This window comes from Diprion similis, chromosome 9 (assembly GCF_021155765.1).
Source record: "Diprion similis isolate iyDipSimi1 chromosome 9, iyDipSimi1.1, whole genome shotgun sequence".
Lineage (NCBI taxonomy): Eukaryota > Metazoa > Arthropoda > Insecta > Hymenoptera > Diprionidae > Diprion > Diprion similis.
In genome coordinates, this window is record NC_060113.1 from 1,489,915 (window position 1) to 1,517,070 (window position 27,156).

A 27,156-nucleotide genomic window follows, 5' to 3' on the forward strand; every position below is an offset into this window, starting at 1 on the left:
ACGATCAGTTTACGTCTTCGTTAGGTTGGCTATTGAAGTTTTTCATCTCCATCCATGAGTCATGATTGAAAACGTACCTGGAGGACAAATCCACCTGCGAAACGCTCTTCGCTCTGATACACGATTTCGGCCCAACCTCAGCAAGGCTGGCGTCATCCTGAAGGTCGACTACGACGGTTGCAGATCCTTTTTGGGCGGCCTTCTGACTCTTGGCTTTGGCAGTCAGCACGTCCGATTTTTTTCTTCTTACCACTCTCTTCGACGGTGCCGAGTCTGCGGATTCCGCCTCTTTGATCCCGGCGATTTCTACGGGAGAAAGGGGCGCCCTCTGATCCGAAGAGATCTCCAGGGTTTTCGGGATGTCACTGGCTTGAACAATCTTTTCCGCTTTAATTCCGAAATCGTCTTTCGTCGTCAACAATCTCCATAAATTTGAATCAGACTGATACTGGACTGACGGTTCCTCGCGGACGTCGTTCAGTGATCTGGTCCTCGGAAAAACTGGGACTTCTGTAAGAGTTGAAGAATCTTAATCAATTACAGGCGACAAAAGTTAATCATTTATATTAGATATTCAAAAAATTTACGCACCAACAGATTCACCCGATTTTGCTCGGTCTAAAAACTTCTTACAACTGTTTCTGAGCTCCACACTTGCTGTCAGAATATCCGATTTGATCGACTGCGGATGATAACGATTTAAGAATGATAAAACAAATAACAGTTGTCATTTTTATGGTCAATGCGTTTCAGACCCCATAAAATTTATACTGTAACAAAGCTAAGACGTACGCTGGCGTCTTCCTTATCGCCGATTCCTTCTTCAGCGAGGAAATCGCCGTGAACAACGTCCATTTTATATATATCTTCTTGTATAGCGCGCTGTCTCATTCTGACTTCTTTAGCAAATTGTTCAAAGCTGTCCTGATTCGCGGCTGGATTATCTGCACCGGCGTAATCCTCCGCAAAAACTTTGCCATTGCCAGTATCTAACAAGTAATTGCTCCCATCTGTAGCTTCCAGTGACGTATTGGAATAATTTGAACTGTTTATTTTTCCCGTTGAATTTCTGCTCTTCGAAATAATACCAATAGTGGTCTTTTTCGGAACAATTTTTTCCTCCTGATTTGAGGTGACAGTGCCGGAGTCATCAACCGAGCGACACTCCGCATTCGGAAGATTATCGCCACCGTCGAAAACTTGAGGGGCCAGCGAACCAACTGTCCCGTTTTTCGATGATTCGCACTTCGTAACCATAGTTTTAATGGCTTCTTCCTGAAGACTTCGATGCCGCTGTACCTTCTCCAGCAAACCGCTAGTCACGGTATTACTCCTGTTCCTCAAGTAGTCCTGGGCGTTGTTGTACATAGCCTGAACGTTGAAGAAGGAATAAATATGAGAAAAAAAACCTATAAGTCGGTATCGCAAAACGAATAGAGAACCAAGAAATGAATTACTGACCTGATAAGAAGCCTGCGAAGTGTTTATGCTCGTTTGGGGAAAATTGTTCACCTTCGCGGCGGGCACTTTTACGTACTGATTGTTCACGGTCTTCAAGTAGAAGTCCTGATACTGCGGAACGGGGTAGCTATTTTTCTGTACCAAATATGGGTTTTGGAACCATTTTGGTCTATACGTAGGGCCCACCAGCCCCGTACCGAGGGACTGCTGAATTTGGCCTGAATTTTTAGCGACAATTTGACCCGCAAAGTTGACAAAACCTTGTCCGGATGAAAGAGCGGGAAAAGTGTAGCTCGCTGACGGTCTGTAGAAGTTTTTTATACTCTGCACGTGACTTTGGGTGCTGAATATTTCGCTCGGTGGAAAACCGCGAAAAACGTCCGAAGATTCTTGAGGTATTATCTAAAACATAATCAATCAGTATACTATACTTGTCTTTCAGACAATAAAGGAATAACCTGCACTCTACGCAATTCACTAATAATGTTGCACGATTACCTGGGGAGACGTTTTCAGTCTGTTTTTTGGAACGTTAGGATCATTTTGGACCGCGGGATTTTGGATTTTCATATTTTCGGCGGAAAATAGTTTCTCCGAAGGAATTACACCGTCGAGTTTTTGGACGGTGCAGGACCGAGACACAGGCCTGGGATAAGGAGTGTCAAGGGTTGGTGCAGCTGAACTCGTGCCTGCATTACTGCACTGGAAATAGGTGCTAAAAGGAAGGAATTATGTCGACGAAGTAGTGAGGGTTCTACGCTTTGTGTATTTTACATATATAGTCCATTCAATCAGGGTTTTTGCCTTGCAAAAGGTGATGTACAGATAATTTTGATGTATTATTTACTTCCGGTTCCCGATCCGAGTGGTTGACCATGGTCCACCATCTTGAATTGAAGATACAAAATTTTTGTTTTTTTTTTCAAAAATACTCGTTACACATCAGACTTACAAAAAGTGTTTATACAAAAAAATCTAGGGTGTTTAGTCTTCTCGAAATTTGTATTCGACATTTTTGTCGTAAAATCAACGATTGAGGAGTTATTTTGAAAAAACCAAGTTCGTTGTACTCTTCCAAGATGGCGGACCACACCAACCCCCCCCCATCGGGGCCCGAAACTAAATAAGATGTATCAGAATTATCTCCACACTAGCTTTTGTAGGGTAAATGACTAATATTATAATGGTTGTTGTTTTTTCTTTTATGCGAGAAAAGGGACAACTCACTTTTTATGAAATATTGGAGCATCGACGCGAACGAATCCGGTTGCGCTGTTGAATACTTCCTTGACAACTTCTTCGTTGACTCCCTTGGGCGGTGGTACCATGGAAACTAGAAACCTAAGACCGTCGCTGTCGAAATCTTCGAGAAGAACGAAAAGGGTTCTGAGTAGTCTTTCGTAAGCCACGACGCCCTCCTCGGGCTGATACATGTGGAGCAGACGAGCTACGGTCCTCGTGATATTCGTGCCCTCGTAATTCACCCTCAGAGCTGTCCACAGCGATGTGAATGCCTCCAGATCCGGCCTTATTGCGTCTATGACCTCGCCAGGGGCGTCTTGAGACCGCAAATAAGAATCAAAAAGGTCGAAAGTTGTTAGATTTTCACTGTTATTTAGTATTTTGAAATTAATACTATCGTCATGCGTCAATAATATACAATACTCACTAGATGCAAACATGGTCATTGTTCCTAGGATTAGAATACCTCGCGATATTTATTTATCTGAAAATTAAAATATTATAAATACTCGAATAAAAATCACTCCACGAAGTATAAATACAGCCGATCGGTCAAGGCAGTTAGCGAAAAATATTATTCAATTACAAGTTAAAATTCGATCAATAACTTAAAATGGTATATTGGTACAAATTTCTGGTTACATACTCCTTCACTCTAAGCTTTCATCTATATTTCGTTACAATGTATGCAAAGACTCGAAGCAGCCATGCGATTATGTAGTTACAACAAGACACACGCATATACATTGTAAGCGTCTCGATATGCACAATGCGAATTGAGATTGTAAATAGGTCATAATAAATGCTTGTTATTCCCATGGATGTTGATTATTCTAATCAGAAACACAAATCCTAACTCTTCTAAAACAGTTATTAACCATTATAAATGTGAAAATGAATAAATCCGCTAGAAATAGGACTGCATACGGACAGATAATTCAGCCATTGTCAGCGACACGATTTTCCGACACCGATGTATGTACAAACGAATTGGACATAGGTATTGTATATTGAAAAACATTCAAATAATGAATTACAATTGATGAAATAAATCGGTAAATTACTCACGATCAAGAACGCGCAGTCGAAAACGTTTGCTTATTTCAATGATGCACTTCGATTGACGTCAAGTGTCTCTTGGTTAAAAAAAAAATACTCCTTTCAATCCACGAATTGTGTGCTGCACATAGGTATGTTTAACGGACAGATATCTCGCGAATAAACAATGCTAATCGAAACAATACTAACGAAAGACAAACGATACGCATTTATTGGTGACAAATGAAGTAAGGAAATACATAAAAAAAAAAAAAAAAAAAAAAAAATTCCAATAAGACGTTTTATTATTTCCAACAATAGTCTGGGCCTACGTTTTCGACTTTTCGCACCTTTGTCTGTAAATACAATGTACCCAATGTAAAATAAAAAAAAAATAATAATAAATCTTGTTTTTTAATGTGTGTGCTTCATATCAGCGATCGAACAGAAATAGCAGAGAATTATTTTTAAGAAGGAAATTGACGAGACTGGAACGAGAATGCAGCTGTCAGGTACTTTAATCCGCATGGAGCCGGGTGGAAACAATTCGCGGATTACATGTTAATACACAAGTCTGCAACAGGTTGCATTCTCAGCCGGTGTACCGTATTTGCATAGATTAAAGTTTCAATGAGCTGTTATACAATATAAAAGGGAAATAATACAGAGTCCGGTACACAGTTCTGCAATGATCGGGAACCAACTACGATCGGCTGTTGCTTTATTCACAATCCTCACCATAGTCGCGGGTAAACCACCCCCGCCACCTGGAGCACCATGGGCCAAGTTTGTTACCAAGCCCGGTAAGTTGGGACTCCTTCTTTATCGGTCAGTCGGTTTGAACGCGTCGTCAGTAATCAGTAATCGTCGGTAACTGAAACTATACATTTTTTTTGAATATGTAAATTGTAAACCAAGACCGTGAATAAACTTTTCATTACACATGTGATCGGTAGTAGTAATAACATAAATTCAAGATTAAATATTCATCAATTTGTTCGTAAAAAAAAATCCTCGATTTACAGTATTCAGAACAACGTTTTAAATATTTCTTCATTCGAAAGCAAAATAAAATTTATACATTTAGAGTCCACAGCACAAGATACCACATTTGCTTATAGATCGTTTTTCAATTGTTAGAAAGGTAATTGGAATTTTTTTTTCGATTCTCACTAATCCTCAGAAATCGATTCTTGGTTTTGCTTATTTCTCTACATTTCAACATATTCGCTTTTTCTCGCAAGCTATATAACATGAGTCATGAAGAGCTCCGTCACTTTCTCCATCTAATTCTAGACATATATTTTCTATTTCAGCTTTTGTCCGATCTTTGGGACCTCCCTCGGTGCCAGGGGTTGGAACCATGTCGATCCCGTTCATCCCGAAACCGTCGCTATTTCCAAAATTCGTAGATCCGCGTATAATGATCGCAAAAAAAACAGACATGTTGAGTAACATGTTCGGAGGATTGGGACCGACTATGGGACCGTTTCCGGGGTTCGGTTTAGGCCCTTATGCGGGGTACGGTTTGGGCCCGTACGGTACAGGCCCCACCGGTATGTACGGACCTGAAGACATGAACATGAAGGGAAATACAGACCTGGATTCTACATCGGACGGAACGATAGAGAACGATTTGCCAATTTTGTACGCGTCCGGTTTTGGCGAAGGTGGAGAATTCAGCCCGAATATGAAATATCCCGAAAGTCTTAACGGATTACCAACCGGAGAATTGAGCAACATAAAACGCGGGCTGTTCGGACCCATGGGCCCCAAGTCACCATTTCTTGGACCTTTTGGCCCAGTTTCCGCACAGCCTGCTCCTTCAGGCGATGCCACAGCTTATACAGACGCTAGCTCATCATTCATGAAACGAGGATTTCCGGGTCCAAATTCAGTCAAAAACGGGGAACCCTCGAGCAGCGCAACAGAGCCACCACCCCCATATTCGAGCATGCACGTAATACCAGAAGAAATTTCCGAAACGGATGAAAAAGAAGATACCAAGGAATCTCCCTTGAACAAAATCTTCTCCGGCGGAAAGGACTCAAAAACGTCGAAAGATCTCACCAAGCGGATGGTTGCTGACGGTTCAGTCCCGAAGGAGTATCTACCAGGGATGTACGGACCCATGAGTCCGTTTTTCGGGCCACCGGGTGCCGCCTTCGGCCCGGGCGCGTTCATGAGCAAAAAATCCATGTTCCTAGACACCCTCTTCAAGAATTTGGCAACCAGTACAGTGTCACCGGTGACGGACGTCCCGGTGACAAAAAGCACGATAGTTCCGCCAGGATTTTGGTTTCCAGAAACTGTGGTCCCCGATCCCGCTTCGTACGACGCGAAGGTAGCTACTTTCCTGGATAAACTGTTTGACTCCCTGAATCTGAACGCTTCTACAGCAACCGGTGATTCCCCTTACGAAACATCGATGTCACCGGGATTCCCAGGCGCGAAAACACGATCTTTACCTTACGGTTACTCAGCGGCCGGCTCTCCCCAGTACACTCGTTCCTTGGCTTCTACAGACCACGAAGCAGTGATGACGGCGAAAGACCAAATCGTCAGTTCCATCATCGGAGAGCTGAGCGTGCTGAAGGACGACATGGTCGCGACGTTCAACGATTTGATAGCATACCAGAAAAATGCTTCGACATCGCTTCCCGGTTCCAAACCGTTCAAAGCGTTTGCTCCACCGTTTTGGCCCGGTCCAACAGCAGTCACAGATATCGGAACCCTGCCTTATAAGCGGAGAATGATAATCCTGGAACAGGTTTTCGACATGCTGACGGAGCTACAAATGAACATTACAGCGACTGTTAACGAAGCGATGAAATCCAGCTACGAAGAACCGGAACCCGCGACGACGCCTAAGCCGGAGGATGGAAGTTTGAGCTTGGCCGTTCTGGACGCAATTCAAGCGAAGTTAAATGAATTGGATACAATTTCGTCGACCAAACTAACGCCGAAAGGATATTCTTCAAAATTTTCCAGAGCTCTACCCGCGAGTCCAACTTCATTCTGGGTTACTTATCCCGGAAGTGATCAAGCCCGGCGAAATTCCCTCGACGAACAGGACACTCCTCGTCGTACCGAGCAGGGTATTGATGACTATACCGTAGATACTGACGCATTTATCCCTGGTAAGGATTCGAGGGGAATTAAAATGCAAATGCATCAAGGATACCAAAGTCTTCCGCCTGGTACCATCGAATCTATTCAAGCTGGAGGCGGATCTGTACCAGGACACGAAGGTGGCGGAGTGAAATTTCTGGTGAGATAATTTTTGTTTATTCGTTGTTTTTGTTGTCCTTAGAATATAAATTATCCCTATTTTCCTTCAAAAATATCAGGAAACGAAATATTCAGAAGCAAAAACCGAAAAGAAAAATATTTTTCGTTTAACCGCGGTAATCAAATTTCATTTTCAGATCAAAATGCCGGCTAAAGATACGACGATGGTCAGCAACATCTAGAATGTTAACTCATCCAAGATTAGTCAGATAAGTATAAGTAATTATTTGAACTCTTAATGTTACAGAACGGACAGAGTGGTGGGCAGGTTTACCAAAATTACCCCGCAAAGTGGCAAGATTGGTCGAATAATATGGAAAAGGAATACCAAAACAATCGTCATCATCATCATTTTCATCGCTGAGATAAGTGATTAATATACTTGTAATCGCAGCATATTCTAGTCACACACCATAACAAAAAAAAAAGGAACAAAAATAAAATGAAGAAAGTAATAAGATTTAAAGTAGTGTATAGTTTATGAAAAACAAAATGTATAGTATACCGCATTTTAATAAAGCTTCAATTAAGTAAAAGTTTTTTACATTGTAACTCAAGCTTTACAAAAAACAGAAATTCTAGTATTATCTTCCTGGAAAAACGGTGGAAAATGTTTCATTACATTTATAGTATCATGAAGGGGAAGATATTATTAACATTTGGTTTTACACCATGAGTGAGTATATATGAAATAAATATTAATGCATGACGATAATTATTCTTATTTGCGCCGAATAAGAAAAAAAAAACATTTCGGTGGGATTCGGTAACAAAGATTGTCCCGATAGTTGCTTATTTCCATATAATCCAACATACCAGGCAGCGTACACGGGTGTAATCCTGCATCAAGTGCGTTGCTATGTTTTATAGAAATCAGCAATGCATTGCGCGCAGGATAGCATCAGTGTGCTCGAAACTTCGACACAGTTATATGGACGTTGGGCATAATGTATAACCTGCGCGATGGTGATTAGTTATTGAAACAAATTTTTGGAACAATTCGAAATACCCAGCAAATTCTATGCGATAAAACAAAATTTTTTTGATAAAGCGTACTTTGCTAGGTAAAGTTCCCATAGAGAATTTGTTTTTACTTTTTACACTATAAAATATTTTTATATTTGTACTACATCTTCGTCACCACTTTTTTCTAAAGACAATTAGTATAAGTTATTGAGAATTATTGGTGGCAGTGATTCAACATTAATTTGAGCCTAAATGAACTCGCTAAAATACATATAGATTAGTTTTTTGCTTTTTCTTGTATAGGAATGTATATGTATGCTCCAACAACAGTTACTTCAAATTATAACAATCAATGCAAGTAATTCACTTGAAAATTTTTTTTTCCGAGGATTAAATATTACGCTGCAAGAAACGACGTTATATACCGATACGATATTCATTTTATACCAAAAATCAACTGTCAACAATTTATTAACTTAACGAAAAGAAACTGACGGTACGTAGTAACAATTCGCAATGTTGACTAGCGATTTAAAATGAACTTAATCAACTTATAACGATAAAAAATAAAACGATAATGCAATAAATTAAATTGTTCAGTAGGAATACTGTGTCGATTTGAAAAAGTATTAATAAGGTAAAGCTAAATAGAGCTAATACTTCTTCGCTTACAATATATGTTTACTCCAAACTCTAGTATGAATGCTAGTCCAACTATTATTTGAATACAAGCATGTAACAAATTCTACGTAATTATCCCTAATTCCTATAGTTTGTGAGATTTTCAAACAAGGAGTGAGATAAGATTCAATGGAATGCAAATCTAACAGCCAAGCTCTATGCACGTAGGAATAGTCAATTAAATTCTGAAAACGATATACGCACCCCTTGAGCATTCTATCATTTTTTATAAACAATATTCCCTATTTACCTACAATCTACGAAACTGTTCATAGTACAATAAAAATATATTTCTAGAATCATTTAACGATAAATTAAAACATTCACGTCAGCGTATTTAAAGCTCTTGAGTATAATTATTTTCGTATCAAATATCGCAAGACAGTACACTTCAAAAGCGTACTATTACCTATCATTAGGCGATCACTGTGAAGCAAAAAATAAGTGTTTAAATTACTATCACCTACTCTTTGCAATTCGCCTACACAACTTGTCGACCTGATTGTGTAACCTAATTAATAACAAAAATGATACCATGACGCTACCTGTTGTTACAAGGAACGATAACCCTTGGAATATTAACTTTGGGGAAAACACATTCCAGACCATTAAATGTCTGCAATGCATCGTGGCAGCCAGCATGCATCCAAACATCTGGAACAATTATTAAATATAAATATGTATACAGATCAAGTTTTGTGTCTCATTGATTGGTTTTCTGTTAATTTTCAATGACATTTTCTGTAGCTGATACTACTAATAGTATCTGGTGCATAGCAAAAGCCTTTTACCGAAGGAAAGTATCGGTGAGACTTACGCGAATTCCATGAAACAGAACGTATTTAGCAGAAACTGAGAATACTGTGGTAAACAGACTGCTATCAGACTCGTAAAGCAGTAGTTCACCTCTCCTAAGATCCTTCTGCGACTGAGCTTTATTTCCAGCAATGTTGGGAAACATGAAGTAAAGCGTGAAGGGAGCCATTACTATCACAGGTAACATTGATCCCAATAAAATGTGGGAACCAAACGTATTTAGTCCTGGAAGCAGTTTAATAATACGTTTAAAAATAATGTCAATAGCGGTAAAATGATTCCGGTCGTCGATCAAGATGGGTTGTGTGTAAAAAGTAGAATGTACTGTACCTATAAGCGCAGCTGGCAGAACATTTGTTTCAAAAATTCCACTGGTACCAACAAACGCGGCATTCCAGTGAATTTTAGGAAAAGTTGGTTGATGGCCAGTTGCGTAAAAGAAATACTCAGATATCAGAAACCAACAGAGCAAAGATGGAGTCGGAACGTCGAACAGCTCATCTGTTATGAACAAAAAGAAATAACTTTTATTAGTAATGCTGAAGCTTATCTGTTTCTTGGCTGCATTCTAATACTCACTTATACTTGTCGCATGCTGGTATCTTTCTATTGCGGTGATTCCTAATACGCAGATGCAAACGATATACATGATGACAATTGACGGTGCTAAAGTATCTCCTAGCAGTAGAGCGCACAAAAGAGTCAAGAAGACACTGAATATAACGAAAGTAGCGCTATAAGTTGTTCCCAACCCATAAACAACAGGCATTGATTCAGCTTCGTGTTCCTTTTTTTGACAAATGAGTGTCTTTATTCCATTAAACAATTGGGGTACGATTTTCTCTCTGCCGTTAACGTTCAATGACTCTTTTTTCTTTGGCAAAAGATATACGTACAGGGGAAATAGGTAAACGAAGAATATTCCAACTGTGATACAAAAGTAAACTACCCAAGTTAACATATTCACTTGCCACGGTCTGACGAATTTTACTTTGGCATCTTTCGGAAGATGTTGAAGTACCCAGTATCCACCCATGCAGACCACTATTATCCCAGGAAAATATCGCGCTGCTGTTACATTGGGAGAAAATCCTACCAAGTTGCCACAGCTGTGCAGCCAAATTTTAGCCAACGATATGAATAATGCTATTATTACTAGAGTTACAATTACGACAATGCGACCGGTACTATGTAACATGCTAGCTCCCGGTTTTCCTAATTCATTGAAAGTACATGAGCGGTGCTGTTCTTCTCGACAGGACCAGAAATAGCGTGAAAATCTGACTAAACCAGTCGCTATTAGACCTAATAATACCAAAACGATCCAAAGCGTTGAAGAATACGATCTTAACCCTGACTTAGACTTCTTTTCTGAAATTTCTTTTCCGCTACTTTTGATGTTCAGTATAAGTAGCCAAATAAGGGTTGTTAGAAGAAAAGATAAGACAAGAGCTTCTTCTATAATGTAGCTATTCGAGAAAAGTCCGCATATAGATAAGAGTAGAATAAGTTTCGAAATAAAGTTTAGCCATTTTCGACTCTTGCACTTTTTGTACCAATTGATACAAATAATCTCCCAATTCTGCACAACCAATATGGCAAACATGAAAGCTGAGACGATGCTGGTGGCAAACAGAGCGATATTTTCCACATCTTCGATTACTTTTAAAAAGTACAGAGCACAAACTAGAATAGATGTTGCTACATTAACGAGAGCAGAGGTATACAAAAAACTGGATTCAAAAATATCAGGCATACGGTCTCTAGGAATACCTTCAACTATCATGTATGCAAAAAAAATTGTTGAAAAGGTGATAACCAGACCTCTAGACATTAAAGATGAATCAAATTGTACCCAAATTTCAACACACATGTCTCTTATCATTTTCAAATAAGACTTGGCGTCATTAACGAAAGACTGAAATTCCTCGAAACTCTCAACGTGTTTAACGCGCCGATGAATGTCCTGATATCTTTGGCTAATCATCTCCAATTTGTCAGGAGGAAACAGGGAACTTTCAGAAGAATAAGTATCGATGTAATTCTTAGTCTGGACGACGTTGCTCCATAAAGAGTGTATGGCGTATTGAAAATCATTGAGATTTGTATTTTTTGGAATGTTACGAGGCAAAACATCTAGTATGGTTGTTCCCAAATTAGAAAAAGGTATAGGGATGCCCAAAATCGACGCCAGAGTTGGCACTAGATCAATCTGATGTACTTCATTGATATTCTCTGCGAACTTTTTCCCCAACAGAGGAATTTTTGAATAAACAAACATTGCTGCCTCCACCTCAGACTTGCTATCCCCACCATGATCGCCTGTACTAGTCATGCCGTGATCACCGACAACAATCAACATCATGTCATCCTGAAGAGTCGCAATCACCTTCTCTATAAGGTCGTTTGTTTCAGTTAACTTCCTGCTCATTTCCGGATGATTCGGACCGTATCGATGGCCGCAGTGATCAACTCCAAGAGTGTGAGCGACAAGAAGAGACCAATCAGTCTTTTTTATCTCAGTAAAAATCTGTTGCCTCACCCCGTCGTCGACGGTATCTAAATCCCATACATTGAACGAGGGATAAGGAAAATGTCTCATGAATCTGCCAGGGTACAATCCCATCCAAGTATCGTCTCCCATGAATACAATACCCTGAGAGGATGCCTGGTCAATGATATTATCCTCGTTTATTTCCTCGGTGGCAAAGTTTGATCCGGCGTCGATGAAGGTTGGCAACGATCCGGTCGTTAGACCTTTGAGCCGTTGCATGGTGGTTGTCGGTGGATCAGCGATGAATTTGTAAAACCTGGTTGTGTCTGGATATTTTTTCAAGGCATCCTTAACCACAGGTACCTTATTTTGATGGTAAGAGGCGTTTTCTGCGGTTAGACTGTCGTTCCACACCAGAAACTCGTACTGCAAAGCGTCGACCATGAGCAGTACGACTCTGGCTTGTGTACCGAGGCATGTTTTAGCCGCTGTCTCCGGATCGTTAAATAGTTCCTGGTAGTCGATACCTCCGCTACATGGGTCCCCTGGCTGAAAGCCGCAGGGTTTTAACCTGACGTCACACTGTCCAACTTCCAGTCGTGATATTCGAGTGAGGAGAAAGCCTCGAGTGAATAGGATGAGCCCTGCTATCATGAGGTAGGCCAACCATCCTAGGAATGCAAAGTAGCTCCACTGTTTTTTCATACTTTGTATAAACTATACATCACTCGACTCTACGATGTTGTTCGAACACTAGACTTGATATTAGTTTTTTTTTATCCGTAGTGAATACTGTATTAGCCTAGAGTATTAGCAATTTCTAATTGTCACGCTCACCGGTGTTACGTGTTCATGATTAATTAGGATCGAGTAGATCTTCACTTTTTTATGGAAGTGACACTCGCGGACGGCTCTGATAACTACCATAACCAACAAATGATAAACGTCACTCCTTTTGGTTGGTGGCGGTGCACAGTCTTGAAATTGCCAACAAATCGGAGAACTCCACATGCGTCGTGCCACGCGCTCACTGAGGCGAGGCGGTGACGATAAGATTCGACTTCACTTCGGTCGGAGCCGATCGTAGCTGGCTTCACGAACATTGACGAACCGCACCGAAGGCTTCCGGACATTACCGAAGTTTTCCGAGCGTCGCCCGCACGTGTTGCGGCAAAAAATGCCGCTATTTAAAAGACGTTTAATGATCGACAGTTACAAACCAGCTTCTAATTATGGATTCGCTTGAACCGAATCAAAGCCGAGAGATTCGATGATGGGAATAAATTATTTTACAAAGTTCTGTATTTATTTGAAATTATTCTAATTTTCGTTTTACATTTGTACGCACGAGGCACGACGGGAATTTTGAACTGCCTATTCGTTTTACGATTGAGTTTATGGTAGCTAGGAAGAAAAAAAAATTTAGAAAAAAACAAACCGGAGAACTATTTTAGTCGTAGCTTCTCCTGGCGTACATTCGTGACGGAACATCCGACGACGTTAACTTCCAAGCAGTCTCGTTAAATAAAATTAAAGTAACCATAACACAGTATGGTGCATAAATACGGTCGCCAGACACTGTATACGTATAGATATTTTTCTGATTCGATTTGGTACGCGCAAGTAACTCTCCAAAATTTATATCCTTAAAGTTCAGTTTTCTTATGACAACGACAAAATGATTTGAAAAATAACTTAGAAAACTAAATATCTATACGATAAGAACGTATTTTATAATAGTTGAAAATAATGTATGTACCAATTTTTTAATACAAATATTCTTAATACGAGTTATTGGTGATCTTCAAAGTCCGAGAGTTTTCAAATAAACATGACATCCGTCGTTTTCATGTCAATTCCACTTAAGCACAATGTGCTAGCTTGTTAATATAAAGGGTACGTTGTTCCTCGCAGTTGAGTGTATTGAGAAGTGAAAATTCCTGTAAGAGTATATCTGTTCTAAGTAGTTTACGTAACACAGTTGAGAAGCGATCCATTCAGCCGTTCCTGAACACTGTCAGTCTACCGGTGTAATGAGATTGAGACGATTCTCTGTCAAGAGACTGAAGTTCTTTAGACGAAAAATCGAACTTTAATAATAATTACAAAATATTATGGACGCTTGATAATTTCTCACATAAATTCTTAAAATAAATCAAAAATCCGAATATATCTTTGATAATTATTTTTTTTTTTTCTACATTTTTGACTCGGTGCAGGTGGATTTTATAATTTAATTATCATGCCATCTAGGCAAAGATTTATGGAAAAATGAGGACAAGCTTTCTTATCACGTAAGTAAATGATACACTTTTCAATATATTATTATTTACCACCAAGTAACCGTATTTTTATATTTTGTACCCATGCTTGTGTTCGAAATGGTTCATGACTGAGTTTCTGGAACAGATTCAGCATTCTGATGACAGCTTCAAGTACTCAGCAGGAGTATTCAGATAATAGAAACGTTATCTCAGAAGAAGGGTACTACTTGGACGCACTTTATGAAGTTCTGCCGGCATCAGTATCCGAAACTCTTGAATGTCCATCAACGAACGTAATTAAAACTCGGTATAAATGCCGGGGTGTTAATAATGAATGGACAGATTGCTCAAGAGTCCATTGCTGCCCAGAATATACCTTGCTGAATGGTCAATGCGTACCAAAAGGTACAGATCCATGCAGTCTCAATTTATGCGAACAACAATGCAGCGTTTTGATGCAGCGAGTGATCTGCACCTGTTGGGACGGTTACAAGTAATAAGAACACAAATCAAACACCATCTAAATGCATAGAAGCTTAAAAAAGAAAACTTAATTGTGATCATCACTTATATTCCCTATCATTTCTTTAACCAGATTTAGTCCTGAACGTCAAAAAAAAGGATTAAAACCAGTATGCCTGGATGTCGACGAATGCATGGAGGGAAAAGCAGACTGTGAACAAATTTGCATTAACAATGCCGGAGGCTTTTCATGTCGTTGTAAAGAAGGATTTGTTCTTAGAGGAGATAACAGGACTTGCGAAGAAATTACGGTTTCAAAAGGGGACACAGTAGCAGCTGCATCGAGATGCTACGCCAACTGCGATACAGTTTTGCGACTGCACGATAAGGCAAGAGAATAAATATGCAAAACCAAAGTAAATAATGTTCTGCATATTTTTTCTGCATTAATAAGACCCCGGAAATATCACACAGGTAAGAATTCACTAGCAACCTATACTGAATCCGATTTTATTCCAGGTTCGAAAGCTCCAGGACAAGGTCGTCGCCCTTAGCACAGCTGTAAGATTATCAAGTTATGCTTCTGGACCTCCAGGCCCAATGGGTCCACCAGGACCTCCTGGCCCCCCTGGACCTCGCGGTTTTCCAGGAGTTGACGGGAACAGTCCTCACCATAATACTGACAGTTATCGGTCGTTTGAAAATTTGGGGAATGAACAGGCCTACTCAGTTTTTGATTCTTTTGCACCTACCAGCAACGGCTTTTGCAAATGTCAACGTGGACCTGTAGTTAGTAGAATGGAATAATTCTAGCTTCACTTTATTAAACCTAAAGATAGACTTGCTGTTGGTGAATCACGTCTACGACCCCGATGAACCTGAATTTGCATTCCTAATAGTCAAATATTAATGAAAATAGGGGCCCATCGGTGCACCAGGTAAAACAGGAACCAAGGGTGAATCTGGTGAACGAGGACCAAGAGGACCCAGAGGCTCGCCCGGAAGTTTTGATTTCTTACTGCTACTTTTGGCTGATGTCAGGCACGACATAGTGTTACTTCAGGAGAAAGTTTTCAAGGATGCGATGTGAGTATGACAAAGAATGTTGCTGTGAATGCGATAATTATTGTTTAGGCATTTACAAATCTGAAAATAATTTCAGACCCAGAAGGTTTGATATGCAGGCAGCATTGAGACGACATCGTCTGAACAAGGAAAGGTCTAGGCATAAAAAACAACGGGGAGCTACTAGGGACGGAGCGTTGATATTGCCAAAGCAATTAACAGATGCCCCAAAAGGTGATGTGGAAGAGTTCAGAAACGGTGAAATTGATGTAATTTCAGAATACTCGTACGACGAGGAGCTGGATAATTCTGGCGAAGATTCGTACCAATATGACGCGTAATATGTATTGTATGTATACATATATTATAAACACAACTGATTATCATAGCATGTCGGATGTATTAATTAATGGTTCCAATAATAACACGTGTGAAGAATAAAACAGCTTAGCAGACAAATTTTAGTATCTAACTGTTATCCTCGGTCCTTTGAAAATTGTTCTGACGGCGGCAGTCTTTTTTTTTATAAAATGTATGAAGAACTCAAATAAACTTGACCAACAGTTCGCGCATGCGCATTCGAGAATTAAACTTACGAGTTTCTCACAATTTTCCGTTCATTAATGATGGTTTATAATTATAAACCATCAATCATGGAATGGTAATTAATGTTTATCTTTGAGCGATATATGTACCAATATTTACCCGAATTTCACAGAAAATATTAGACTTATAAGCTCCGTGCGTCAAACAAATGAATGACCTACTTTCTTCTTCATTTCCGACATGCATTCTGCCATACCGGCATGGCAACTGACATGCCGACAGAACTGATTTTTTTTAAGCCATGGTTATTTATAATCAATGCATTTATGGACTCACCTTTACGATGAATGGTGTGTGGAAACTCCATTTTCTAAGCACAAACTATGTGTGTCTTCTGTTATCCAAGCATCACTTTGGCATAATTTAACACTCATCGCATCTTAAGACTCACTTCGAATTTTTTGATTTCATCAAATTAAACCCCGACTGCGTAATTTTCCGTGCGATCGTTTTACGCGAATGACGTCACTCACGACACTTCCAGTTCCTCGCGCGCATCTCAAGACATAATAATATATATTTGATCGAGGTCTATAGTGATCAGTCATTTGGCTATTACATTAGAGGATACAATACTTCGCGAACACATTGCACGGAAAGATATTCATGATTAGGTTAATCGGTGCAAGCATGAGGGTTACGCTGCAATGCGTGCGCGACCTATTGTAGCTCAGGCTTTAGCATGTAACTTTTTACGTTTACATTCTAACATTTCCCATCATCCAAGCATTTTGATTGGTTTGCAAAGTTTAGACAACAAATCAGAATGCTTGGATGGTGGAAAATGTGAAAATATTGAAATTTAAAAAGTTACATGATAGCCTGGGCAGGTTGCTTAGATGGTAGGAAATGTGCGAATGAAATGTGAAAAATTACACGATAGCCCTCCTGGTGATCGACCAAACGGCGAATGAACGCGGAAGTGAGCGGCGACCGCGGAATAGCTGTCGGAATACGGCACTGCGCATGTGTGGGATCACAACAAAACAGTTTGTTGTACTACAGCAGTGAATCCCCGGTCTCTGACGCTAGGAATTCTGTGTAACCAAGTGCAAGCCCCCGATTGTATGGTTATTGGTACTCACTAACCCGGTGGTCTTAGGATCGCGTAAAATAATCCGATGTGACGACTCTGCATGCTACGCGATTCGAAATTGTTTCTCATACGTGGCCTTAGTCGCTTCTTTTAGCCGTTCAGCGGTCGTCTTAACATCGGTCAAGATCAAAATATAGAAAAAAATGTTGGAAGCGGTGCCTTTACCCAGTGAGTGGGCTGTAAAATCGTATAACAGTAAACCGTACTATCTGGTTGAATTGTGTAAATGTTCCACTCATGACATCGACGAATACGTACAAGTCGAAAATCATTTCGACGATTACAATGTTGTGAAAATCGAACGCGTACAAAATCCGTACCAGTACGGAAAATATCTGCTTTATAAACTGCAAAAAGATAATCCTTTAGAGGTAAGATGTACAAGCATCGATAAAGTGCTTGCAATTTTTATACACGTCATGTTTACAGATCAAACGTTTTCTCTCCTCAAACTTTTCTGCCATAAACATCTAATTTACACGATTAATACACATTAGATATATATTATTCTTCTTTGAAAATTTCTGGTCGTATATATTCTCACTAGCATAATACGAATTAGTAGTCCATACACACATCTACACAGTGTATGCTTGTTTATAAACAGCGCTAAAAACACCATGAGAGTACATTAAAGTGTACTTTTACATCCTAGTATTTGAAATTGCTTTTTTTTTGTACTTTGCTGTAAAAAAAAAACTCGCACACACTTTTGTTACATAAAGTATTATGTGCGCAATGGAAGCAAAGTCTGTTTCGCCTTGCGAATTTACAACATTCATCTTTGGCTTGTGCATGTGCTCGCCTACGACTCATATTGCTAGTTTATACTCAGCGTAAAAAACACCTACTTTGCCTCCTTGGTACCAAATTTACTATCGATATGTTTAATATTACTGTTAAGTAAGGTTTTCTTTTCATACCTTTCCTTCCCCTATTTGCTCAAATCTGTCAATTTCTCTGTCATTAAAGGTAATCTACTTTATGCCACTGGAGGACAAAGAGCAGCTGCAAACAGCACTGCGTTTTAATTGTGATTATCGGCGGCTGGGTCATAGCAGAGACAAGTTTTTTGGATCCGTATCCACTGCGGTATCTTACTGTGCATCGTACAAAAAAATTGTAATTGTGCAAGCACTCAGGAATTATTTTACACACGATGCTGGTCGCTACCCAAAATATGTTGTCACATATGAAACCTATCGTTAGGTTTGTTTTGTTCTCTCTCATTTCTGAACATCTTTCTGTACTAATATAACAAAAGAAGTGAAAGTAGATGAAAAACGTTAAAATCATAAGCTATGGATTATACTTATTATATTCATCCAAAATTTCAGTATGTTTCTAACAGATATTGTTAGAAGAATTATCAACTGTTTGCTAAAGTGCTGTGAAAAAGGCTGAAAGTTTAATTTATTTATCGTGTGATGCAATATGCAACATGTTAAATATAGGTATGGTTTTATAAATTTATGTTATTCTAATTTCAATGCGTGAGAATACTTATTTTTATGAACTCATCGTATAAGTTAGAAAATACGAAGTTAAACTACAAAGAAGCTTCTAAACATGAATAAGCTGAATAGAGTTGCCAAATTCAGTCTCTTGGATTTTTCGAATAATATTATTTGATTTGACATTGAAGATATTATAAATTCATGTAATACAAGAGTTTCCTACCCTGTTAAAAATTCTATAGATTTTATTCGTAATTTTTTTATATTGCATGTGACATTGCAAACTTCTATCTAAATGATGTAAATTATAGGACCACAAATATTGAAAGACCCAAAGTCCTTCTAAATATTATCTGTGTACTTTAAGTGTGATAGTAAAATTCGAGTTTTCATCTGAGCAAATAGCAATATATAACTAACATCAAATGTAATTTGCACAAATTACATTGTTTTCACAGAATATATACTATAATTCAGAAATTTGATATGAATATTGTTTTTCAAACTTTTTTGGCCATCTTAGATCTTAGTTATTTTTATTAGTTTTTAATTACGACTAAGTTTTAATAAGAACCAAGTACGTTAATTCTTTTTTTGAAGTTTGTTTACATTTTAGTTCAGTATTTCTCAGATTTTCTTGACTTCACTCAAAGCTCTGGTAAAAATTTTGTAAAACTATAGGATCACCATTCGAGTCTCATATATGATGCATATTAGTAAACAGTAAAACATTAGTAAAAACAGTATTCAGTAATACAAATGTCATAAAATATCATCTTTAATTGTTTCGTTTCTTCAAGCACAGCATACATAAGTTACATACATATAGTACACAAGCTTTATTAGTGCATTTAAGAAAAATAATGGTATTACCATATTGTTGAGTGTATAAGCCGACCTCCAGTTCTGAGACAGTATATCAGGATGGTTTTCTTAGTTACCGGCACATAAGATGGGTCTGTGTATAAGACGAGGATGATTTTGGCAGGTGCTGTCACCGACAAAAAACCTTGGCTTACAATCGGAACAATACAGTACATTTCTCAACGACATTATCTGTAGTACACAAATTGATGTACAATTTTCAATATAGCTATCACATAATATTTACAAACAATAATTCATCAAAGGCTTGTTTCTAAATAATGACTGTAAAAATAATTAACATTAGAGATATCTCTTCAGATTCAACAATGTTGGATAGAATAAATATTCTATTTCGTACATGTTGACGTTTGTGCGCATTACTAACTCTTTCACGATACAGCTATATTCTAATTACATCATGTAATTAATAAATTTTCGTGAATAATCCTATTGTATAAAAGGTGACAAATAGACTTTCTTAAATATATAAGTTTTATATAAATCTGTCTTCTAAATGGTAGCTGAAACATACATTAGATTACACATAATTGGACCTGTTTTGTTAAAAGGAAGATAATGTTGCAAGAAAAAAGATTTAAAAAAAAAAACGTTATTTGTGTTTCGTATTTTATGGCCCTGCGTCGTTATGATTTGTTGTGCATAGATATATATCGTATATATTTGAATAAATTGATTTGATATATTAGCACTTGTATTAGTTTTCTTCGATTACCCAATATTTTATTAGTACGGTCATTTTTAGATACTTATAATTAATACTTATATCAAAGGCATAATAATTGATATTAAAGATTTTTTAAATCTTTTGGACAACTACTAATTGGACGGCATCGTATTCTTCTCGTCAGTCAGGCATTTCTTGGAAGGTAGGCACATATCAGATTTGGACAACTTTAGATTACTCACATGCTGGAAAACGGGATTACATTGGTTAATGAGGTTTTATGATTTCACGGCAAGTTGTCATCTCTTCCATACGAACCTTTTCTGCGCATGGTAGTTCGGAATTAGATTTTTTCATTCCATTTTCAGTATCTAGAACCTGACTTGTCTTTGTATTTAAGCCAACAAAATTCAAAAGTTCTGGTAATTTTTCAGGATATTCACTATGGCCTCCCACTATAGAGCTCAAGTCTACATTTATTACTTTCTTGCAATCAATAGGAAACAATCCTGCCACCCCAGAATTCATGGATAAAGTACGATATAGAAACCGCAGCAGCCAGTCGCCGCTAACAAAATGGAAAAAAAAACATCAATGTATTTCCAAGGAGCATTTTTATTAGATATGAATCGATTATTGAAATACGCAAATAAATTTCAACAGTAAAATACCTGCAATATCCGTTAACAAATCTGCCTGCTACTACTTTAGAACATTTTTCCCACTCCGTTTTATTATTCGTAACTGGTGCTCCGAGTAATATCGCATCCTGTATAATTCCCTTACCACCGCCAATTTCAGCCATTTCTCTCAAACAATAATATATGACTCGGGCGCCCAGACTGAAGCCGACTAGCGTAACTGGCCTCTTGCCATGCTGCCTAGTAAGCAGAACATAAGCTAATTGTTTACCGGCTTCTGAGCTTCGCCGGCAACACACAGACCATGGATTATCTATCACAGATGCTATTGATAACAGAGTAGCAGGCCAGGCGACAGCACTTATGAGACCTGAAAAGTGAGACGGCAATACAATTTTTGCAACACATAAACTTTTTTGTATAGCACTTACTAGAAAGAATTGTATATTTTAAAGCCTCTTGGGTGGCCACAGAAACAGCCATGTTTAGTATGTACTCAAATGCTTGTCCCATTTCAATCAAATACTTCGTTTCATATCTAAGAGCATATTGCTCCCTAGATACAGAGAGAGATTGCCAAGGCCTGACAACATTATCGACTTCTTCGTCGTTCAGCCAACCAGTAATAGCAATGACAATGTGAAGTTGTTGATCCACAGTTCCATAACCAGACAGTGTTAAAGGTTCGAATTCAAACTCCTCAATTTCCCCAACTCGTTTCTTCATTTTATATCCTACGTGACGATCAAATCATTAAAACATTGACAAACTCCATAAACAATCATTTCAAACAGTTCAGCGTCGAACCTGTCAGTCCAGCTCCAGCCACTCCAAACAAAGAACCTATAATCGCAATACCAGCAGTACTGCCCAGTGCAGCTGCACTCGCGCTTCCCAGTATTGTGCCTACTCCAGCACCGATAAATGGTGCGGCTAATCCTCCGGTTAAACCTAACAATGTTCCACCTCCTATGGTGGCCAAGCCAATCGCTGCGTATCTCTTGATTCTACGTATTTTATCACGTCGTTCAGTCTCATGTTGCTCCGCCCTGTATTGAAGATAACAGATAATTATGGGGCCCAATTTTGTAGGCTTAGGATTACTATCAGAGGGGCGAGAAGTGTGTTAGAGAGAACAAAAAGTACTTAAAGAAATGATTCAAAATATTATGCACATACTCTGTTTGTTCACTTTGACTCTCATTCAACAATCTGACCAGGGAATGCTCATAGAATTCAATTAATTCGAATGGGACATTTAGTAGTTCGGATATTCGTCTGATTAATACTCTTTGTCTAGCATCATATTCACCTGGATTGAAAAATTATGTCAAATGAATACATTGATATTGTATTTTCTGAAATCATCTACTACTAACTACATATATACACACGTATATCAGTGCTCATAATATTATTAAGATTATTACCTGACACAATCCCTGCAGAAAATGTAAGAATACAAAAAAATGATATGAAATATTGGTTTTCATAAACTGGTTGTTTCAGAATAGTGGAAAAAACGTTATCATATCTGTAGAATGTTTCAATTTATGATGACAGTAAACATAATGATTGTAAATGATACCTACAATTTTACAATATCTGCGTGAATCGGTTTTCATTTTGCCTTCTTGCAAGAAACGATTGAGCAACACTATGCATGTAAAATACAGATTGAAAATTCATCTCATCTGTACCCAAAATCCCTGCCAATTTTTCTCCTGGTGAAAATATTGTTGGAAACTTGTGTACAATTGATTACAATGCTATTAATTTTTCAATTTATTAAATGTATAGATGGCAGATTTAGTTTGTGGTATTTTACTTTTAAACTTTTACACATGTGGAACTGAATATGTAATGGCTGATGTATGAATATTGCATTGATGAGTAAAAATTTATTCACCATTGCGGACGGCCAGTAATACCAAATCCTGAACAACTAAAATTGTTTTGCCTTTTAAATTGGGTTCTTCCATAAGCAAAGCAATATAAGGCTGTTGGGACTGGTCGCTTTTTCCCTCGCTTAGGTACATCATTACAGGTTCGTTTCTTGCATTCATTTTCAAATGCTGACAGATCATTTTCATGCATAAATTGTTATAGGCATGGTCGCTGGGATCTGGGAACAACTCCGCCAGAGTCAGCGAACAAATAGCTCCATATGCGTATAATCCAGCTTCTGAAATGTCCAATTCTTTTATACCTGTAAAATAAATAGTCGATGATTACATCTATGCGACTTGATAAGAACGGGCTTATTTTCATTGATTAGCCAGCATATAAATATATATTGCGAGTCGAAAAATTCACCTTTTTTTTCCGCCGACATCTGTTGATTCAATTTTGAATCCGGACAGCTGTCTTTAGATGACATTTTATCAGATGTATATCAGACGTCATACGTTCTAAAATTTTTTAAAGATATCGTTTACAAACTGTGCAAACGATTCACCGTCGACGCTCTAATCACTAGGCACAAACTACGATATCAGGCGATTGACGAAAATTGAAATACCACATTTATCACGACCCAGCAACAGCGTTGGGCGGCCTAACATAACCTAGAAATACGCTCTCAGGGGATAAACGAAAATACTTATCAAAATACTATTTGTCACATGAAAGTGTATGTTTCATAGAAATCACGGTGTTGTATAAAATAATTGACGCAGGTATTTGCATTCGCTAATAACTAATGTGATATCGGTTTTCCTCATTCACGCGTATTCATGTTTCAAATGTCACTTCGACGCTTGTGACGGTGAAATTAATAACAAAAATTCATGCGCAGTTTGGTCTTGCGCCGGTTGTACGAACTACAATTGCTCAAGGGATGGTCAAAGCCAGCCGTCAAAGAATAGACACTGACAGCAACAGTTCGTTAATCTTAATTAACAATAAGACACAAAATTGAGGTTGTGCGAAGCCCTAAATAATGGCTGCGATTCACCGCGAGGCAATACAGAAGCAAATCCAACAGGATTGGGCAAATCGTGAATACATCGAAGTTATAACTGGAAGTATTAAAAAAATCACCGACTTCCTCAATTCATTCGGTATGAATCAACTTTTCACTTCATTCTTAGGTTATGTTCACTTCATTCTGCTGCTCAATGTTTATTATATAGTCAATAAAAACAACACAGTCGTATGTCAATTATACAAGCCTGTATTAAGTAATACGACTTTCAGTTACACTTCAATATCTAATTTGGAACATTAGTGCCTTGTCGGAGTTACGTCCTTTTTTCAAAAAAGATCGATCATTGTCCAACTCCTGATAGAAATCAATTTTGAAGTTACCCAATGTAGGGAGTAAAAATATTTACAATCAGGACCCTGCTTTATTCAATATTTTCATTGTTTCACAGATATGTCATGCAGATCACGACTGGCTGTTTTAAATGAAAAACTAACAACATTAGAACGTCGTATAGAATACCTTGAAGCATGTGTAAGTTACAATTTAAAAATGCACATTCAAAATCAGCCCATTACTATAAATGCCATTGAAAATTACATTCAAATATCACCTCAGATAAAACAGTCTGATGAAAATATGTCTGAATAAGCTTAAAAAATAGCTTCGCATCATCATTTTTGCAATTTCTGGGTTGATCTATGGAATGTCTTTTCCTGTGGTAATCAAAGATGAATGATTCATTAGATTTTTCACAGCACTGTAAGTTTGCTGAAAATCCCAACGAGTATTTTGATTGATGTACTAAATTCGAAAATATGTACTACCTACACACTTTTTAGTGAAAATTATCAGACTATACAACGTAACAGTCGTTTTTTAATTTTTCAGGTAACTAAAGGAGAAACCTTGACATAACAACATGACTAATATGTATATAAATTTATAATTTGAATGAAATATCAATAATGATAATTATAATAATGATAATAATAATTTACGCATAGAAACTTTCACCTCTTTAATATGTATGTACAATAAATAATGTAGACTATTTGAACCGAATAATTGTATTTATGTTTTTTTATATACATCCTGTCATGCAACAATAGCAAATGCATGATGACGTACAATCATATTAAGGTAACACTATTTTTGCAAAGGTGCTTGATTTTTTTAATCAAGCCTCAGTTGTCCAACCTTTCTCTCCAATAGGAAACAAACTGGAGTCATGATGAGGACTTGTGTGAATTCCGTAAATTCGCTGTAGTTGACTAATATCACCGAAATCGTATCCTTTATCGTGTGCATCTTTTTTAACCATACAAAATGCCCCGGTCAGCACAGCAAGAGGCCAAATATAGATAGGACCCTTGTACATGTAACCCAACAGGCTTCCAGCTGCCATACCTTTGAGATAAGGTAAATTAGTTATGTGGGTTGTAAGAAAAGTACAATTTTACAAAATTTTCTGTTTTATGATGAGAAAAATAAACTTAATAATGCAGTGAGATTTTGCTATAATAGTATCGTACATATTTATTTTCTCCATGCAACTTCCCACACAAAGAGGTAGCATATAGATACTGTAATATATTACATTTTTTACTTACCTCCTATCAAACTATTGATAGGGTCATCTTTGTTTCGGAGACTTGTAGCGGTGTAAGTTATCGCTGCATAAGTTGTAAAGGCAGATACAATAGGTATGGTGATATACGCAGCTCGGTTGAGTCCTTCCAGAATAGTTTTCGGGTTGGAGTACATGCGTGTATCGACCAAAGATAAGAATCCTCCTATACCAAGACCCCATTTCCCTGTTACCCACAATTTCTTCCAAATATCCTGACCATCCGGTGTATCATAGTACTGGTACTATAAGCGAGAAATATAAACAGGTGGAAGTAGAGTTGCACAATTCGATGCACTTGACTGGCGATAGTGTTCCGACTGTAATTATTGATAGTTGGATGATGGAATCGTTATGGAACAGGTAGTAAAAGGAGCAGGTGAATAAACAGGGTGAGAAGAAATGAATGGTCGTTCATTTGAAATGTGAATAATGGAAATAAACGACAAGATAATGTAGAAAGAAACTGACAAAAGAATAACCTAGAAATTAAAATTGATCATCTTACTGGACGTGTGCCACGTCGTGTGTGGATATTCGTGAACGTTACAGGAGCATGCATATACTCCAGTATAGTCATTTCCCTAACATCTTTTGTAGGCATGATGACTGTTGAACCCCGTCAACTTGACCGTTTATAAAAAGCTGATAGGCCACCAGCTGATCGTCGGATGCGGACGAGGTTACGTAAACTGTAAATACAAGCGTACAATAAATTCAGTAAACATTCATTGAGGAAGCTTAAGAAATTATAGCTCAAAAGTATATGTGCAAATTTAATATCAGATGGAATGTTGCAGGACTTTGAACGATGAGGATCAAGTCTGTGATTGCTAGGTTAAATTCATAGCAGAAAGAAATCTGATATTTTCCGTCAAGCTAGCCGATTCTATGCATGTAGTTTGAACCTATAATAACGATCCACTCAACCGTTGTTCACTATATTAACATCAACAGCATAAATCACTTTCCTTCAACGAATAATATATAAATTTTAAAAAATTACATAAATATGCGATGATCCAGGCTCAACTTTCGGAGAAGCCATGAGAGAACAGTTGCATGAGGCTAGAAATAGCCAATCACGGTGTAAGTTTTTTAGACACGTGACCTGCGCGTGCGCCTTACACTGTTACGAGGTGAGTTCGAATGAATTTCTATTTCAGAAAATACGTAAATTTTATATTTCATACGTTCCAGCATGCGATCGAAGTATTTAATGAACCCCGTCGTGTGCAAAAAGAGCCTGCGAATTTGGCGACATTTTTTATGACCATGGAGCAAGACAAATTTGAACAATAAAGATTCGGTCGCATTGTTTAAATAATGATATCGCTATAAGAGAATGATATCTTCTGAATTATGATGATAATAAATATATTCTGTAACAAAAAGAACAATGCATACATGTACTAATTGTATGCCTATATTATTAACCATACAGATATCTTCAGATTCAAGTTACCGT

General features: G+C 37.9%; 8 protein-coding genes across 13 annotated transcripts; 4 read left to right on the forward strand and 4 right to left on the reverse strand.

Annotated features, from left to right (window-relative positions):
* Nucleotides 1-435: 435 nt before the first annotated feature.
* Nucleotides 436-2,878, reverse strand: LOC124410672. Its single transcript, XM_046889228.1, has 6 exons — nucleotides 2,689-2,878; nucleotides 1,960-2,176; nucleotides 1,462-1,863; nucleotides 793-1,371; nucleotides 591-682; nucleotides 436-533 (listed from the first exon to the last, which is right to left on the reverse strand). The coding sequence occupies exons 1-6, from the start codon at nucleotides 2,787-2,789 to the stop codon at nucleotides 530-532; spliced, it is 1,395 nt and encodes a 464-aa protein (XP_046745184.1). The 5' UTR covers nucleotides 2,790-2,878; the 3' UTR covers nucleotides 436-529.
* A 1,530-nt stretch (nucleotides 2,879-4,408) lies between these two features.
* LOC124410665 lies at nucleotides 4,409-7,506 on the forward strand. 2 transcript variants are annotated; one of them, XM_046889212.1, is made up of 4 exons: nucleotides 4,409-4,544; nucleotides 5,058-7,012; nucleotides 7,170-7,199; nucleotides 7,280-7,506. In XM_046889212.1, the coding sequence occupies exons 1-4, from the start codon at nucleotides 4,430-4,432 to the stop codon at nucleotides 7,394-7,396; spliced, it is 2,217 nt and encodes a 738-aa protein (XP_046745168.1). In that variant the 5' UTR covers nucleotides 4,409-4,429; the 3' UTR covers nucleotides 7,397-7,506. The 2 variants fall into 2 exon arrangements, with proteins under 2 accessions (XP_046745168.1, XP_046745169.1); XM_046889213.1 differs by lacking the exon at nucleotides 7,170-7,199.
* Nucleotides 7,507-8,146: 640 nt separating this feature from the next.
* LOC124410662 (GPI ethanolamine phosphate transferase 3) lies at nucleotides 8,147-12,983 on the reverse strand. Of its 2 annotated transcripts, XM_046889208.1 has the most exons (5): nucleotides 12,827-12,983; nucleotides 10,075-12,723; nucleotides 9,826-9,996; nucleotides 9,497-9,720; nucleotides 8,147-9,333 (listed from the first exon to the last, which is right to left on the reverse strand). In XM_046889208.1, the coding sequence occupies exons 2-5, from the start codon at nucleotides 12,692-12,694 to the stop codon at nucleotides 9,139-9,141; spliced, it is 3,210 nt and encodes a 1,069-aa protein (XP_046745164.1). In that variant the 5' UTR covers nucleotides 12,695-12,723; nucleotides 12,827-12,983; the 3' UTR covers nucleotides 8,147-9,138. The 2 variants fall into 2 exon arrangements, with proteins under 2 accessions (XP_046745164.1, XP_046745163.1); XM_046889207.1 differs by having other exon boundaries at nucleotides 10,075-12,983.
* A 483-nt stretch (nucleotides 12,984-13,466) lies between these two features.
* Nucleotides 13,467-16,173, forward strand: LOC124410673 (collagen and calcium-binding EGF domain-containing protein 1-like). 2 transcript variants are annotated; one of them, XM_046889230.1, is made up of 6 exons: nucleotides 13,467-13,524; nucleotides 14,399-14,746; nucleotides 14,849-15,104; nucleotides 15,235-15,504; nucleotides 15,635-15,801; nucleotides 15,878-16,173. In XM_046889230.1, the coding sequence occupies exons 2-6, from the start codon at nucleotides 14,412-14,414 to the stop codon at nucleotides 16,119-16,121; spliced, it is 1,272 nt and encodes a 423-aa protein (XP_046745186.1). In that variant the 5' UTR covers nucleotides 13,467-13,524; nucleotides 14,399-14,411; the 3' UTR covers nucleotides 16,122-16,173. The 2 variants fall into 2 exon arrangements, with proteins under 2 accessions (XP_046745186.1, XP_046745185.1); XM_046889229.1 differs by lacking the exon at nucleotides 13,467-13,524 and adding an exon at nucleotides 13,719-14,283.
* Nucleotides 16,174-17,588: 1,415 nt separating this feature from the next.
* LOC124410533 lies at nucleotides 17,589-18,691 on the forward strand. Its single transcript, XM_046888984.1, has 2 exons — nucleotides 17,589-17,853; nucleotides 18,455-18,691. Exons 1-2 carry the CDS (start codon nucleotides 17,626-17,628, stop codon nucleotides 18,689-18,691), a joined length of 465 nt encoding a protein of 154 aa, XP_046744940.1. The 5' UTR covers nucleotides 17,589-17,625.
* A 1,394-nt stretch (nucleotides 18,692-20,085) lies between these two features.
* LOC124410668 (transmembrane and coiled-coil domain-containing protein 4-like) lies at nucleotides 20,086-23,881 on the reverse strand. Of its 2 annotated transcripts, XM_046889218.1 has the most exons (9): nucleotides 23,449-23,881; nucleotides 23,042-23,341; nucleotides 22,563-22,574; nucleotides 22,312-22,444; nucleotides 21,940-22,181; nucleotides 21,564-21,866; nucleotides 21,163-21,502; nucleotides 20,810-21,059; nucleotides 20,086-20,736 (listed from the first exon to the last, which is right to left on the reverse strand). In XM_046889218.1, the coding sequence occupies exons 1-9, from the start codon at nucleotides 23,510-23,512 to the stop codon at nucleotides 20,644-20,646; spliced, it is 1,737 nt and encodes a 578-aa protein (XP_046745174.1). In that variant the 5' UTR covers nucleotides 23,513-23,881; the 3' UTR covers nucleotides 20,086-20,643. The 2 variants fall into 2 exon arrangements, with proteins under 2 accessions (XP_046745174.1, XP_046745175.1); XM_046889219.1 differs by lacking the exon at nucleotides 22,563-22,574.
* A 135-nt stretch (nucleotides 23,882-24,016) lies between these two features.
* Nucleotides 24,017-25,058, forward strand: LOC124410680 (probable protein BRICK1-B). The gene is made up of 3 exons (XM_046889239.1): nucleotides 24,017-24,194; nucleotides 24,510-24,592; nucleotides 24,950-25,058. Exons 1-3 carry the CDS (start codon nucleotides 24,074-24,076, stop codon nucleotides 24,974-24,976), a joined length of 231 nt encoding a protein of 76 aa, XP_046745195.1. The 5' UTR covers nucleotides 24,017-24,073; the 3' UTR covers nucleotides 24,977-25,058.
* LOC124410679 lies at nucleotides 25,055-26,787 on the reverse strand. Of its 2 annotated transcripts, none has more exons than XM_046889237.1 (4): nucleotides 26,695-26,787; nucleotides 26,197-26,380; nucleotides 25,672-25,933; nucleotides 25,055-25,468 (listed from the first exon to the last, which is right to left on the reverse strand). In XM_046889237.1, the coding sequence occupies exons 2-4, from the start codon at nucleotides 26,290-26,292 to the stop codon at nucleotides 25,239-25,241; spliced, it is 588 nt and encodes a 195-aa protein (XP_046745193.1). In that variant the 5' UTR covers nucleotides 26,293-26,380; nucleotides 26,695-26,787; the 3' UTR covers nucleotides 25,055-25,238. The 2 variants fall into 2 exon arrangements, with proteins under 2 accessions (XP_046745193.1, XP_046745194.1); XM_046889238.1 differs by lacking the exon at nucleotides 26,695-26,787 and adding an exon at nucleotides 26,487-26,641.
* Nucleotides 26,788-27,156: the final 369 nt, after the last annotated feature.

Coding starts and splice junctions, on each gene's coding strand:
- LOC124410679 (XM_046889237.1), bottom strand. CDS start 26,292: ATGCCTACAAAAGATGTTAGGGAAATGACTATACTGGAGTATATGCAT. Junction 25,934..26,196: donor CACGACGTGGCACACGTCCA/GTAAGATGATCA, acceptor TCTCGCTTATAG/TACCAGTACTATGATACACC. Junction 25,469..25,671: donor TATCAATAGTTTGATAGGAG/GTAAGTAAAAAA, acceptor CTTATCTCAAAG/GTATGGCAGCTGGAAGCCTG.
- LOC124410668 (XM_046889218.1), bottom strand. CDS start 23,512: ATGTCATCTAAAGACAGCTGTCCGGATTCAAAATTGAATCAACAGATG. Junction 23,342..23,448: donor GATGTCGGCGGAAAAAAAAG/GTGAATTTTTCG, acceptor TTTATTTTACAG/GTATAAAAGAATTGGACATT. Junction 21,503..21,563: donor AAAATATACAATTCTTTCTA/GTAAGTGCTATA, acceptor CTCACTTTTCAG/GTCTCATAAGTGCTGTCGCC.
- LOC124410680 (XM_046889239.1), top strand. CDS start 24,074: ATGGCTGCGATTCACCGCGAGGCAATACAGAAGCAAATCCAACAGGAT. Junction 24,195..24,509: donor CGACTTCCTCAATTCATTCG/GTATGAATCAAC, acceptor ATTGTTTCACAG/ATATGTCATGCAGATCACGA. Junction 24,593..24,949: donor TAGAATACCTTGAAGCATGT/GTAAGTTACAAT, acceptor TTAATTTTTCAG/GTAACTAAAGGAGAAACCTT.
- LOC124410662 (XM_046889208.1), bottom strand. CDS start 12,694: ATGAAAAAACAGTGGAGCTACTTTGCATTCCTAGGATGGTTGGCCTAC. Junction 9,721..9,825: donor TCTGCCAGCTGCGCTTATAG/GTACAGTACATT, acceptor AACTGCTTCCAG/GACTAAATACGTTTGGTTCC. Junction 9,334..9,496: donor TTCTGTTTCATGGAATTCGC/GTAAGTCTCACC, acceptor TAATTGTTCCAG/ATGTTTGGATGCATGCTGGC.
- LOC124410672 (XM_046889228.1), bottom strand. CDS start 2,789: ATGGTACCACCGCCCAAGGGAGTCAACGAAGAAGTTGTCAAGGAAGTA. Junction 2,177..2,688: donor GCTCCAATATTTCATAAAAA/GTGAGTTGTCCC, acceptor CCTTCCTTTTAG/CACCTATTTCCAGTGCAGTA. Junction 1,864..1,959: donor GACTGAAAACGTCTCCCCAG/GTAATCGTGCAA, acceptor ATTATGTTTTAG/ATAATACCTCAAGAATCTTC.
- LOC124410665 (XM_046889212.1), top strand. CDS start 4,430: ATGATCGGGAACCAACTACGATCGGCTGTTGCTTTATTCACAATCCTC. Junction 4,545..5,057: donor CAAGTTTGTTACCAAGCCCG/GTAAGTTGGGAC, acceptor TTTCTATTTCAG/CTTTTGTCCGATCTTTGGGA. Junction 7,013..7,169: donor GTGGCGGAGTGAAATTTCTG/GTGAGATAATTT, acceptor TTTCATTTTCAG/ATCAAAATGCCGGCTAAAGA.
- LOC124410673 (XM_046889229.1), top strand. CDS start 14,261: ATGAGGACAAGCTTTCTTATCAC. Junction 15,105..15,234: donor TTTTGCGACTGCACGATAAG/GCAAGAGAATAA, acceptor ATTTTATTCCAG/GTTCGAAAGCTCCAGGACAA. Junction 15,802..15,877: donor AAAGTTTTCAAGGATGCGAT/GTGAGTATGACA, acceptor AAATAATTTCAG/ACCCAGAAGGTTTGATATGC.
- LOC124410533 (XM_046888984.1), top strand. CDS start 17,626: ATGTTGGAAGCGGTGCCTTTACCCAGTGAGTGGGCTGTAAAATCGTAT. Junction 17,854..18,454: donor AAAAAGATAATCCTTTAGAG/GTAAGATGTACA, acceptor CTGTCATTAAAG/GTAATCTACTTTATGCCACT.